General features: G+C 37.8%; 1 protein-coding gene across 1 annotated transcript in view; it reads right to left on the bottom strand.

Moving 5' to 3' along the window:
- Positions 1 to 15146, bottom strand: part of PLCH1 (phospholipase C eta 1) — a 253512-nt gene that overhangs the window by 93566 nt on the left and 144800 nt on the right. The window contains exons 4-6 of the mRNA XM_061418010.1: positions 14903 to 15145; positions 6029 to 6159; positions 1775 to 1945 (exon numbers count right to left, since the gene is read on the bottom strand). Of these exons, the coding sequence (XP_061273994.1) occupies positions 1775 to 1945; positions 6029 to 6159; positions 14903 to 15145 (545 nt within the window). The remainder of the gene's footprint in view (positions 1 to 1774; positions 1946 to 6028; positions 6160 to 14902; position 15146) is intronic.

The raw sequence follows: 15146 nt of genomic DNA, 5'->3' as shown, positions 1-15146 counted from the left end.
AGTTAGCATTAGACTTCACAAGACTCAGGCCCACAGGCTGCCCCTATTTCAGATGCCAGCCACAAATGAGTTGCTTAGACTACCCCAGCTCTACCTGACCTATTAACAGATTTGGGAGTTCTGTCAAGGAATAATCAGAACTGGAAGTGGGTTAAAACTAAAAACAGATTTTAATCAGTTAACTACTACAAAAGGGGAAAAGAGAACTCAGTATAGAACTGATTCAACTTTGAATACAAGTAGGTATTTACAGCCAAAAGAGCAAGGTAGGGATCAATGGAAGAAACACCAGGCAGAAGTGAGGATTTTGGCTAACCCAACCTAATAGGATTCTTCCTGAAACGCAGGCCAAGGTGATCAAATATCACCCAGGGAATAGTGGTAGATGAGGAATTTTATCAGACATCGAAGGTGAGTAGATGTCAAGGATAGAAATTCTGGTTAAACCGACTTAGAATTATTGCTACAACTGGATTCTTAAGGGCAAGGCCAAAGGATGGAACCCAGTAGAAAAAGTGGCTCCAAAGAGCCTGCCTAGAGTTTGTTTAGCTAAGGAGAAAGTCTTTGTCAGTTTCTGTGACTCAGTTTCTAAGATTTACGAGAATGACTTACAGAACTCAGAAAGGTGTTTTAGTTACTGTTACCAGTTTATTATAAAGTATACAACTCAGGAACAGCCATATGGAAGAGATGCATAAGGGCAAGGTGTGAGGGCAGATATTTACCAGTGAAGTACTATTTTGCTAGTTAAGAATTATGTCAAAGGGCAGATGAATAGATAAAGAATTTGTGGTACATATATACAATGGAATATTACTCAGCCATAAAACAGAATAAATTTGACTCAGTTCTAGGTGACTGAATCTAGAACCTATTATTCAGAGTGAAGGGAATCAGAGAAAAACAAATATTGTGTATTAAAGCATATATATCTAGAATCTAGAAAAAATGGTACTGAAGAACCTATTTGCAAGGGCAAGAATAGAGATGGGGACATAAAGAATAGACCTGTGGGCCCAGAGGGGAAAGGAGAGGGGGGGATGAATTAAAAGAGTAGCACTGAAACATGTACGTTACCATATGTAAAACAGTTAGCTAATGGGAAGTTGCTATATAACACAGGGAGCTCAGCTGGTGTTCTGTGACAACCTAGATGGGCTGGGGGTGGGAGGGAGGTTCAAAAGGGAGGAGACATATGTATACTTATTGCTGACTCACACTGTTGTATGGCAGAAACCAAGACAACAATGTAAAGCAATTATCTTCCAACTAAAAAAAAAAGAGAAGAATGATGTCATAGGAGACTTCCCTGGTGGTCCAGTCAGAATCCATGCTCCCAATACAGGGAGCCCAGGTTTGATCCCCAATCAGGGAACTAGATCCCACATGCTGCAACTAAGTCCTAGTACAGCCAAATAAGTAATTTTTAAAAAGAATTATATCATAGTTAATAAATATCTAGCTATATTACTAACATAAAGAAAATATTACTATAGTACCTAAAAGGAAACACACGAGACAGCAGTCACCACTTTGTGGAAAAATATGCATATTTAAGGTTAAAAATTATGTATGTGTTCAATTTACTAATTCAATTTCTCTAAAGCTGCTGGGAACACATTTTTAAAATCTCATAGATAAGATTTTTTTGCAATTGTGATATTTACCCTTCTAACTTAAATTTAAAATATACCTACACCCAGCCCTAAGAGAAACCCATGTATCTTTCACAAGTATTTTTAAGTAAACATTCAGTTCAACAATCTAATGATACCTTTTGTTCCACCTTCAAAAACTGAGCCAGTTCTTCCACAGTTAGATGATCTTTCTTGTCACTGTAGCTCAAAAGCAACAGATAAAGGTCTCGTCTCAAAGACATCATTTTGTAAAACACACAGAATTCTTCAAAAGTCAGAGTTCCCTGATTCTCATCTGTATCAGCTTCCTGAAAGAGGCATAGAAAAAAATAAAGCAGTAAGAGTTTGAAATAGGAAATTCAGCAGTGGGAAATAATATTTACAATAAAAAGCTAATGCCCATTTTGCAAATGGTAAACATGTTCTTTTCAAGAACACATGGATCAATTTAAAACTTGACTATACATTAGGCCACAATAATGTTTCAAATTATAAAGAATCAACTTTATAAAAACTAATTTCTCTGACCACAGTAAATTTATAAAGCAACAAAGAAAGCTTAAAAAACCTTGTCTGGAAACAACCATTTCTAAATAGGAAATTAAACAGAAGGAAACACATACACCATGTATTAAGACTTGTGTGATGACATTAAGGCAGTAGTTAGAGGGGAACTTGAAGTTTTCAACTTATTAGAAAGCAAGGCAAATTAAAACCAGATGAGCTAACAATTCAACTCCAAAAGCTATTAAAAAGTTAAGCTAAGGAAAATAGAAGGAAATAAATTATAAACAAAAGAAGAAAGCTAAACAATAGAAAACGAGAAGATATAACATCAAAGGTGAGCAATTAAGCCAAAAGCTGGTCTTTTGACAAAACTAATAAAAGAAACCTTGGAGAAGGCTAATCATAAGCAAAAGAGAAAATACATTCAATATATGACAAAAATACTAGTCTCTTATCAGCTTCTAAACTGTGATTCAATCAAATGTAACTTTTACCTATAAAAGAATCTCTTAATTCTACGTAGATAGCTTATTGCTCTTATAGCCAGCAGCATCATTGGTACCTCCCTGCCTGAAAAATCCATTTGCACTTATCTCTAGTTGAAATTATTTGCTCCTAGTAATTATTGAACAAGGATCTTTTACCACGTACCTGCCATCTGACTGGCTGAATTTGTCATAAAACCATAAAACTGCTGAGAATATATAATGAGTAACCAATCCATTTATATGTTCTCTATTCTAAGTGAACACAGTTGTAAAACCAAACAAAAACTGAAAGGGGATGAATGACATTTTGAAATACATAGATTTTGTGACATATAGTCAGCTGGTATGTGGTTTTAAACATAGCTTTGAAAGTCAAAGTGTGTATAAAAATATATCTTTTTAAACTCTGCTAACTTTGCATCAACTATGAACAAACACTTAGACCGATATTTACATCACACAGAGTTTCTTTTTGAGGCTGATTGCTGTTTCCTTCTGTCATTTTAAAAGCAGTGATAGAGTGATCTATAGAATACCAACAATTTTGGTGTTTAAGGCTCTTGGCTGTAGTCTTTGCATCCTAAGAAAGTATGTCTAATGTTCATATTTCTGCTGTAGCTTTTTTCAAAATATATAACCCTGGGTAGAGAGATGATACATTTTTCAAGATTTCTTTGGAAATACCTAAACCATTAAGAACAGTACCACTCTGAGGTTTTAAGCAACAGCCTCAAAGACTTCAAAAGAAGCTATCCATACCCTAACAGATTACTTTTTAAAAATCAGTTGAATCTTGCACTGCAACAAGAAGACAAAGAAAATTCCAGGAAGCATTTAATGTCTTTACCAGTAATTCAGTTTAAAAAAAAAAAAGAAAGAAAGAAAGAAGAGAATGTGCTCATTAAAACAATGCTTAAAAAAAAAAAAAAAAAAAAACAATGCTAAGGTCCTTGTTCCCATTACTACATCCTGAGCTACATGCAAAATCTATGGTAGAAATAATCTATGTTTACACTAGAAGCCCAGCTACTTCTCTAGTCACTCCTTGCTTGAGAAGTCTTTCAATCTTTAAATACAAAGTCACAAAAAGAGATCTTAATGCTTTCTTAAAACACCTCCAAAGTAGAAGGGAACCTTCCTACACCGTAGGTGGGAATGTAAATTGGTGCAGCTGCTATGGAGAGCAGTATCGAGATTCCTTACAAAATTAAAAATTGAGCTACCATATGACCTTGCAATCCCACTCCTGGGCATATATCCAGAGAAAAACATGATCTAAAAGGATACATGTACCCCAACATTCATTGCAACACTGTTTAAAATAGCTAAGACATAGAAGCAACCTGAATAAAGGACTGAACAGGACTATCAAGTCCATCAACTAAAGTCCATCAACAGGACTGAATAAAGAAGATGTGGTACATATATACAATGGAATATTACTCAGCCATTAAAAAGAATGAAATAATGCCATTTGCAGTAGCATGGATGGATCTAGAGAGTGTCATACTAAATGAGGTCAGACAGAGAAGGAAAATATCATATGATGTCCCTTATATGTGGAATCTAAAAAGAAATGATACAAATGAACTTACAAAACAAAGAGAATCATAGATTTAGAAAATGAACTTATGGTTGCTAGGGGGAAGGGATAGTTAGGGACTTTGGGAAAGTCATGTACACACCACTATATTTGAAATGGATAACAAGCAAGAACCTACTGCATAGCACATGGAACTCTAGTCAATATTATATGCCAGCTTGGATGGGAGGAGAGTTTGGGGGAAAGTGGATACATGTATATGTATGGCTGAGTCCCTTCGCTGATCACCTGAAACTACCACAATATTGTTAATTGGCTATACCCCAATACAAAAAATAAGAATTTTAAAGTTTTTTGGGAAAAAAACTTCTCTGAAGTATTAACTTTGAACTCACAAGACTTTTAACATAAACGTTTCATGGTTTATTCTCAAAATACTTGTGCATTAGAGACAAAAGGTATCTGAAGAGGGTTAAAAATCCAGAAGTAAAAATAAGTCAAAATTAAATGTTACTTCTCTTACTTCCAAAAAGTACTCCCAGACCATTATTTTTGTAGATATAGACTTTGCTCCCCTCTATAAGTGTGCCCTCTCTGATTTAATCAGGGCTCTCTCTCCAGTATGATGAACATCTATGAAAAGGAACAGATGGGACATGGGCTCACAACAGAACAAAAGTTAGGTGTCACAGGGAGTGCCAGGAACATGGCAAACCTTTCCATGCGGTTTACAGACAGTTCACTCTGTGACAACTCAGTTCACCTCCAAAGTCCCCTTCTCCATCTCTAGTTCCTTTCATAGTGTGTCTCATTCCTTCCTCTTCTTTCCTTTCTCTTCATTGCAATGGGACCAAGTTCCCACAGTGCAAACTATCTCCAGCTTCCGAGGACAGAACCACAGGATGTGTAACTGTAAGAGGTCACAGATCAAAGCCAGCCTCCATCTTCCATTCACCATTGCAACTCAGCCCTCATGTCGTTTCCGCCCTTACCACCTCTGATAACAGGAGGTCAGAAAACAAAGGGAGCAAAACGCATTAACCATAAAATATAACCCTCTTACTTAATTTTACACATAAAAAATATGAACTACCTACTCACTTAGCAAATTACTACAACACATGAATTACATGTATGACTTATCTTCAAATAAAAGCCTTTCCAAAATTAATGTTCTAGGAATTACTAATAATTGAACACTGTCTTTGCGCCAATCTTAATAGAACTCACTTCAGCATCTTAGATGGAAGGCTGAGTACAATCTGAGCGGGGGACACAGGATAAATTTGGGTCCAAGAATTTTCCTCCAGGACTTTCAAACAGGGAAAGAACATCTCATCTAATACCAAGAAGGAGTGGCGTGAACTTCTGGAGAGCTCCCTAAATGGCAGGAGTGATACAGCACTTCTAAATCTTGGGGATTCTAAAATCCTCAACTCCTCTGAAACAAAATAGAGGGCTCTTGAGGAGTTTCACAAGTGCTATTTTTTCACACTACTTAGTCTTTATTCTGATCCTCATTACAGACCATGAGGTTGAAAGATGAGATCTTATCCTCTCCAAGGGACTTCATCCTATTTACCCCATTATTTAACTGTCAAGTAAAGTGCTTATAATCACTCTGAAAATGGCAACAACAACACATTTTAGGAAGTGAAATTGTGGATGCATGTTAAGTTTGGGAAGTTTTCTCTGATGAAATAAAATGCCTCTGTCTTCAAAGAAAAACAAAACGATATACAGCAGGTAATATTAGCTTCCACCAAGACAAAATAGCCTTTTGAAATATCTCAGTATACCATTACCCTCCAAAGTGTATTTTACGTAAGGTCAATCCCGTTGTGAAAACATACCTGAAACATTTGTCTGACTTTTCTTCGGGGCAGATTGACATTTAGTTTGTGCATCAGTTGGTGTATCTCTTCAATGTTCAATAAGCCATCGCCATTCTTATCAGCTTCCTCAAAGGTCTGCTTCACCCACTTGCAGAAAGGTCAAGGAAACACTTGCCACTTACACGGTCATCAAAATAAAAACTACTTTCACAGAATATGCACAAGGAGGTTGATCATTAACACCGAACTTGAGAAGAAATTCTTTTGAGGAGACCCCACAATCCACAGGCTCTTAGTGAGTTACTAATAGTGACAATAACACTGAGAATGGTGAGAGGAGGACACATGGAGGTGATTCCCTTCACTGGGAAATGAGGGTCAAATCATATCACCCGGGAAGCTTATATATTGGGTTGGCCAGAAAAGTTTGGTCAGGTTTTTCTGTAGCATCTTATGGAAAAATCCAAATGAACTTTTTGGTCAACCCTATATCTCTAAGGAGAAGCCCCAGCAAGATGGAAGGAGGGGCAAAATCCCAGTTAGAATCAAACCCCACACCCACCAGAGATGCTTAGAGGGCTCAAACAAACCTTGGGCACACCAGGACCCAGAGAACACACAGAGACTGAGACAGAATTGTGTCTGAGTATATCCTGGAGAGGTACGGGTCAGCAGTGGACTGCTGCAGGGGCAGGGGCTCTGGGTGCAGTAGACCTGGGTATGGCATATGCCCTCTTGGAGGAGGTCGCCATCAACCCCACCATAGCGCAACCAGAACTTACACAGGACTGGGGAAACAGACTCTTGGAGGGCACAAACAAAACCTTGTGTGCACCAGGACCCAGGAGAAAGGAGCAGTGACCCCACAAGAGACTGACCCAGACTTGCCCGTGAGTATCTAGGAGTCTCCGGTGGAGGCATGGGTCAGCCGTGGCCTGCTGCAGGGTTAGGGGCACTGAATGCAGCAGTGACTGCATGGTACCTTTTGGAGATCACCATTATCTTCATTACCTCCACCACAGTTTGGCCTCAGGTCAAATAACAGGGAGGGAATTTAATTGGATTAAAGATTTACTGAGCAGGGGGTGCAGGTTTGATGCCTGGTCAGGGAGCTGGGCGGAGAAGGCAATGGCAACCCACTCCAGTACTCTTGCCTGGGAAATCCCATGGACGGAGGAGCCTGGTAGGCTGCAGCCCATGGGGTCGCGAAGAGTCGGACACGACTGAGCAACTTCACTTTCACTTTTCACTTTCATTCACTGGAGAAGGAAATGGCAACCCACTCCATTGTTCTTGCCTGGAGAATCCCAGGGATGGGGGAGCCCGGTGGGCTGCTGTCTATGGGGTCGCACAGGGTCGGACACAACTGACGTGACTTAGCAGCAGCAGGAGGGAGCTGGGATCCCACATGCCTTGTGGCCGAAAAAACAGAACATAAGCAACAGAAGAAATATTTTAACAACTTTAATAAAGACTTTAAAAATGGTCCACTGTGGTTTTTCCAGTAGTCATGTATGGATGTGAGAGTTGGACTATAAAGAAAGCTGAGCACCAAAGAATGGATGCTTTTCAACTGTGGTGCTGGGGAAGACATTTGAAGTCCCTTGGACTGCAAGGAGATCCAACCAGTCCATCCTAAAGGAGATCAGTCCTGAATATTCATTGGAAGGACTGATGCTGAAGCTCCCATACTTTGACCACCTTATGTGAAGAACTGACTCACTGGAAAAGACCCTGACACTGGGAAAGACTGATGGCAAAAGGAGAAAGGGGTGACAAAGGATATGATGGTTGGATGGCATCACTGACTCAATGGACATGAGTTTGAGCAAACTCAGGGAGATAGTGAAGGACAGGGAAGCCTGATATGCTGCAGTTTATGGATGCAAATAGTCAGACATGAATTAGCTATTGAACGACAACAACATAAAAAAAAAAAAGATCTACGTCAAAAAATCTTTTTTAAAAAAAGAAGAAAGAAAAGAAAACCAAAATCAGCTTTAAAATTCAAAGAATAAAGAAGAGGAAAAGAATGAAGGTGGGAGTAGGTCAAAGGAAGAGGTCAATGAAAAATATTCATCAAGCAGGTGACCTCGGACAGAGAGATTTTCATTTAAGTCCAAATATTAACTGACCTCTTAGTAGTAACTCAGAACATTTATATTTTTAGGTAATTCAAATTATGATTATAGGAGATTATACCTTAGAAAGAAAATAAAATATGATAGTCTTATTTCTCCTAAAGTTAATCAGAAGTGATTTTTCAACCGTAAATATCTGTTTCACATCTTGTTCCCTTTATAACATTTGAGAATAACCAGGTCGGTTCTTTCAAATTCAATTATTTCTCATAGAGTTCAGGTAGGACCTCATTATATATGATACCTGGAAGTTAAAGGGTGACATAGGACCCAGGGGGAAAAATAACTGAAGAATCAAGAGTAAAACATTTGGACCAATTACTAGTTAGAACCTGAATCTTGTTGTTTCTGTTTTCTGGGCCTATAGTGCCCATTGCATGAGCTTTATTTCTTTTGACCATGAACACTGCTCTGTGCCCCATAAAATATTTGGTCAGAATTCAAAGAAATGATTAAATTAGTCCAAAGACAGCAGTATTTTCATCCTTTGATGCTAAACTTCTTTACCAAAGCACCTTAAAGACTTCTCCAGGGAAGAAGCAGGGATAAACAAACCCTAAGCATGAATATTCTGCAGAAACAAACAGGCTTTGGATGAGCCTGTGTCTGCAAGGCCTTCAGTGTCAACGCATGAGCTGGCCTGGACTGTTGATTTAAGGGATCTAGGGTTGGTAAGACAGAAACAGAAGTAGACTCAGACAAGTAATACACACTAGTTCTGACTTCATTCTGACCTGGCCTACGACAGTGGGTGACTTATATTACCTCTTGGGGTTTCCATTTCTTCGTCTATAATGTCAGCGAGCACAACTAGATGACCTTGAAGCCCCTTCCAACTCTAAGATTCTATTAAAGAAACACCATTCTCTCAGTAACGGTACCCATGGTATAATATAAGATATAACTGCAGGTAAAAGTATTCTGATACCCCGAAGTTGTTCTTCAAAATTAATACAAGAGTGCCCAAGAAAGCCCTGAATTAATTATTCCTAGCTAATACACGATAAATTTAAGAAAAGAAATAGCAATTTTACAAAGAAAAACTAGGAGAGTAAAAACTGAATGAAAAGTTCTGGCCTAGTATTTTTTAATGAAAAAACTTTAGGAGAATGTAAAGCATTGAACAGTATTATTTAGTTCAGGGGTAGGCAAACAGGGCCCTGAAGAGGGCCTCATAGTATATGTTTTAGGTTTTACAGGCTATTTGGTCTCAGTTGCAAACACCCAACTCTGCTACCACAGGCAATACATAAATGAACTGGCATGGTTGTGTTTCAATAAAATTTAAGGATGTTGAACTCTGAATTTTATAAAACTTCATGTGTCAAAAAATTTTATTCTCCTTTTGATTTTTTTTTTCAGCCATAGAAAACCCATTCTTAGCTCAGGAGGCCATGTAACCAGAAGGGAGGGCCAGATTTGCCCGACAAGCAAAACTCCAAATTTATAGGGAAGGTGTAAGGCTTCAGTTGACAACATCCATAAAGGACTGCCTGGAGTCTTCTAGAGGTAATAATTTCCCTAGTGGCGTCAAGAGGTAAGGTGGAGGAATCACAGAGGAGAATGATGTGATGGAGGATGTGATGGAGGAACATGGTGAGGCTAAGTAGCTAGGCATCATCATCTTTGTATGCTGTGGACACTGCATTTTTAGATGTCAATCTATCTGACCAGGTAAAGCAAAAAGTCTGCCAATCCTTATCCCTCTCTAGCAATAACAGCAGCAGCTACTATTTATAAAATGCTTACTATGAGCCAGAGAACATTCAAAGTACTTTGTGTATAACCAACTCATTTGATGGTCACACAGTGAGACAGGGGGGGCACCATCATCAACGTGTTCAAGACTCTGAAGCAAAAGAGTTTAAGTAACTCCCCTAGTTACACAGTACATGGCAACCTTGGAGCTGGACCCCAGACAGGGCAGCACCAGTCTCAGTCGTTAACCACAACACTGTGTTGCTGCTGATAGACAGAGGTACCACATCTACCTCCATTCAACATGGCCATACTGTAGAAATCACCTGAATTTCACTTTACACTGGATGCATTTTATTCATGCAATCATTTAAGACTCATTATTCTCATTATTCATTCACAGTTGAAATTTTCAGGTCTAATTGAAATGTAATAATAATGAACATCTCAGCTCTGTTCTCCCCAATTAATATAATTAAATGTACATCTAATCAGGGATGTCATTCTGATAGTAAGACATTATCTAAACCCTGATAGTAAGACATTATCTAAACCCCTATCAAATTCTGACAAATCTCTATGAGAATGGCTCCCTGACTCAACATAAATTTCCCTATTTGTGACACTAGCTTCCTCTTCATTATTCATTAACTTCCTGTTTCTTTTTCTTTCCTCACTGACATAAACAGCAACTATTCTATATTTCTTATAAAATGGTTCCTCTGTGTGATTCTAGAGCATGCTCACTTTCCAGATAGCATATTTTCAAAAGATACAATTCTTCAGCTGTCAATGAACTCAAATATGAAAACTTTCTACTGCTAGTAAACATGAACAAACAAATCAGATTCAAAAACCTACTCATCTAAAGTAGTATAAATTTAAGCTAGAGTATTTTAACTTTAGAACATTAAATGTAATCCTCAAGATAACCACAAAGAAGACAGCTATAGAATTTACATAAAAAGAAACAATGAAGGAATTTATTTTGCAATCAAAAAAGAAAAAAAAAACACATAAAAAGAGGATGGTCTCTTATTAGTCAAGAAATAAGAGACCAAAAAAAGATATAAGGCATAAAGAAAACAAATAGCACAATAACATATTAATCCTTATCAATAATTATTTCCATGTAAATCAATTAAACTCCCCAAAAGACAGATGGGCAGGATAGATTAAAATTCCTGACTAAACTATATGCTGTCTACAAGAAACTCACTTGTGATCCAAAGACACAAACAGGTTGAAAATGAAAGGATGAGAAAAGATATTCGAAGCAAATCGTAACCAAAAGAGAGCAGGGGTGGCTCTACTAACATCAAACAATAGACTTTAAATCAAAACAGGCTGTAAGAGACTGTCATTATGTATTAACAGAAGTCTCAATACAACAAGATACAACAATTATAAACATGCATGTATCTAATGACAGACCATCAAAATATATAAAGCAAAAACGGAGAAAATTGAAGAGAGAAAGTTTTACAATAATACTTGGAGACTACACTCACAATAATGGATAGAACAACCAGACAGAACTAAGGAAATGAATTTAAACAACACAATAAATCAACTAGCTCTAACAGACATATATAGACACTCTTCCCAACAGTATAGGATATACATTCTTCTCAAGGGCATATGGGACATTGTCAGGATAGATTACATTTTAGGCCACCAATGAAGTCTCAATAGATTTAAAACGATAGCAGAAAGAAGAAAATAAGAAAGACAAGAACAGATATGAAGTGGAAAAACAACTGAGGAAAAAAAATCAGTGAAATCAAAAGTATTTTTTTCAAAAAGATTACTAAAAATCAACAAACCTTTAGTTAGACAGACAAAGAGAAAAAAAAAAAGACTCGGTACTAAAATCAGAAATGAAAGTGGGGACATTACTACTGATTCTACAGAAACATAAAGGACTATAAGATACCACTGTAAACAATTGTACACCAAAAAATTGGATAAGCTAGATGAAATGGACAAATTCCTAGAAATATAAAAACTACCAAGACTAAATCACAAAGAAATGGAAAAATCTGAATAAATCTATAACTAGTAAGGAGATGGAATCAGTAGTCAAAAATCTCTCAACAAAGGAAATCTCTAGACTTGATGGTTAAATATGTGGTTAATTCTACCACATATTTAAAGAACAACAAACACCAAACTGTCAAATTTTTCCCCAAAAATTAAAGTGGAGGAAATACTTTCTACCTCATTCTATGAGGACAGCATTACCCTGATACCAAAGGCAGAGAAAGACACTACAGGAAAACTACAGACCATTATCTCTTATTTACACTGGTGGAAAACACTCAACAAAATACAGTTCACCCTTGAACACCATGGGTGTGAACTGTGTGGTTTCACTTATATGTGGATTTTTTTCAATAAATAAGTACTACAGTACTACATGCACTGCAGCTGGTTGAATCCACAGATACAGAACCTCAATACAGAGGGCCAACTATAAAGTTATACTCAGATTTTCAGCTGCTCAAGAGGTCTGCACCCCAACTCCTACACTGTTCAAGGGTCAGCTATACTAGCAAATACAATTCACCAGCATATTAATAGGATTATACACCATGACCAAGTGGGATTTATTCCTGAATACAAGGATGATTCAACACATGAGATTGATCAATGTAATACACTGCATCAACATAATGAAGAGAAAAACCACAATCGTCTCAGTTGATGCAGAAAAAGCATTAGACAAAATTCAATACACTTTCATGATAAAAACACTCAACAAAATAGGAATAGAAGAAAACTATCCAAACATAATAAAAGTTACATATGAAAAAAACACAGCAAATATTATACGCAATAGTTAGAGACTGAAAGCTTTTCCTGTAAGATTAGGAATGAGACAAGAATGCCTGCCTTCACCACTTCTGCTCAACAAAGTACTGGAAGTTCTAGCCAGGGCAACTAGGCAAGAAAAAGAAATAAAAGGCATCCAAATCAGAAGGGAAGAAGTAAAATTATGTGTTTACAGATGATACAATCTTACATGTAGAAAAGCTTAAAGACTTGCAGAAGAGTAAAGCAATACCTCCCTTCTTACTAATTTGTTTTGCTTTGAAAAAGTTACTTTCCATAAAAATGTTTATATGTAATAGTTTATTATAATTTTTAATGAGCTTTTTTAATTCTCCGATTTAATTTCTAATATGACAAATATCAGTAGATGGAGCCCACATAGAACTCTTTGGAGTCTTCAGGTTCTAAAAATACAAAAAGGGTCCTGAGATCAAAGTCCAATTACGTTAATTTCTCTTGTCAGAGTTGGTTTAGAAATGGGCCCACAATAGCATTTCTGGCCAATGATGAGAGGTAGTCTTCTGTGAAACTCCTGGGAAGTTCTTCTTTACTCCTAAAAAAAAAGGAGGGGGAGGTTTATGAGAAGAAACTTTGCTCCCTCTGGGCAGCGTTTCTCTGTTTGGAGCTGTTGCAGTTCTCTTTGGCCAAAGCGTAGCCAGTTAATGAACCAAGCCAAAATGCTGAGAATGGCAGAACCTAGATCTCTTCTAATGACATTACTGACCCACTGAATTAACTCTACCTCAGGTCTCTTGTTCATGAGAAAATGAATATTCTGTATTGTCTGAGGCACTGTTAGTATGTATGGTTCTGTGGCTTGCACCAGAAAGCATTCATTATTTGGTTTTTTATCAAATGTAAAGGAGTTAAGAACCAAACCAACAAAAAAAAGCATACAAAGTTAATTGTTATGTTTATGTTTTGTTCACTTATGAATCTCAGTTGGATTTACCTGCATGCTGTGAATATTGATGAAAACATCATGGCTCATCGGCTTAGACCTTTGCACTGTCAACACCCTTTCATGGGTTGAATATTTCCACCCTGCTTCAACAGTACCCTGGGTGAGGATTATAGCTCAAGCAGCACAAATTTACCCCTACTCTGGAAAAAAATTAGGGTGCACATTCCAATGACAGCAGGAAAGTAGTACTAATTCCTACAGGCGGAGGGAGAAACATGTATTTTAAGACCATTCAAAATATGAAGAAGGGAGCCAAAGCAGTCAATGAGTCTAATACCCTCACTTTACAGATAAGGAAACTGAGGCCAGAATGGCCATGCATGTCACATGTCCAGGTGATCCTAGCAGAAGAGGTGCCTGCAGACTAATCACATTAATTATTTATCCTGTCAATGCTGCAGGACCAAAGAATGGGTTTAATCAAGAATGAGAATCAGAATTTTAATCAAGAAACTCCAGTTTCTTGAACAATTTAGGCAGGGTAAATATAAGTAAAAAATAACTTCCCCTTAAGGATCAATCAGTTCAGATTCCAAACTGTAAATTAAGAAGAGAGAAAAACCAGGAAAGAACTTAACAGCTGGTATATAATTGGAACTCAAAAAAGTGTTTTGTAAATATGTATGTGCTCGGCTGCTCAGTCGTGACTGACTCTTTATGACTTCATGCACTGTATCCACCAGGCTTCTCTATCCATGGAATTTTCCAGGCAAGAATACTGGAGCGGGTGGCCATTTCCTTCTCCAGGGGATCTACCTGACCCAGGGATCAAACCTGCATCTCCTGTGTCTCCTGCCTTGGCAGGCAGATTTTTTACCACTGCACCGCCTAGGAAGTTGTGATAAAATTTATGAATTTGAAAAAGAAAAAAAAAGAGTTTGTTAAACTAGACGGACTCTATAACAAAGTGGGAGGAAACTCTAACTCAAATAAACATTTTGCTCGTTGCTTCGTCTCTCTTAGGAAACTTTACGATGCATTTGGAGACCTAGCAGATTATGAAGCTGAATCTAGTCTCCTCCAAAGAAGTTTGCTCCTGAGTTCACATAAGCTTAAGTTTCTACATGTTCTACACATTCGTTTACTTGGGGTGGGAGTGAGGAGTGGGCAGAAAGCTGCTAAGGGTAAAGAAAAAAGACAGCAAGGAAAGTGGGGGGTTTAAGCCTCAAAATTATGGGGAAAAGTATAGTCTAATCCACATACAGACACACAGACACATACAGAGTGCAGAATTAAAGTTCTAGGGAGGATATTGGTCGTGGGTCCTCTGCCTTTTGGCAAGGGAATCTTCATCACTGATGCCAGCCATGAGGTACTTGAGGCCTGTAATCCAGGTGCGCGCCTCCTCGGGGTTGGAGGTGATGAGGTCCAGGGACTCCATGTGGTTGCCATGGTAGATGGTGAAGCAGCAGCTGGGATCAAAGTTCCCCTCAGCCTGTCTGTGGAATATCTCAGACTGCCGACCCTCGGTGACTTTGTAAATGGAGTCAATAAGTAC

Source organism: Bos javanicus, chromosome 1, assembly GCF_032452875.1.
Source record: "Bos javanicus breed banteng chromosome 1, ARS-OSU_banteng_1.0, whole genome shotgun sequence".
NCBI lineage: Eukaryota > Metazoa > Chordata > Mammalia > Artiodactyla > Bovidae > Bos > Bos javanicus.
Note: the sequence above shows the minus strand (reverse complement) of the source record. Positions and strands in the feature narration are given on the sequence as shown.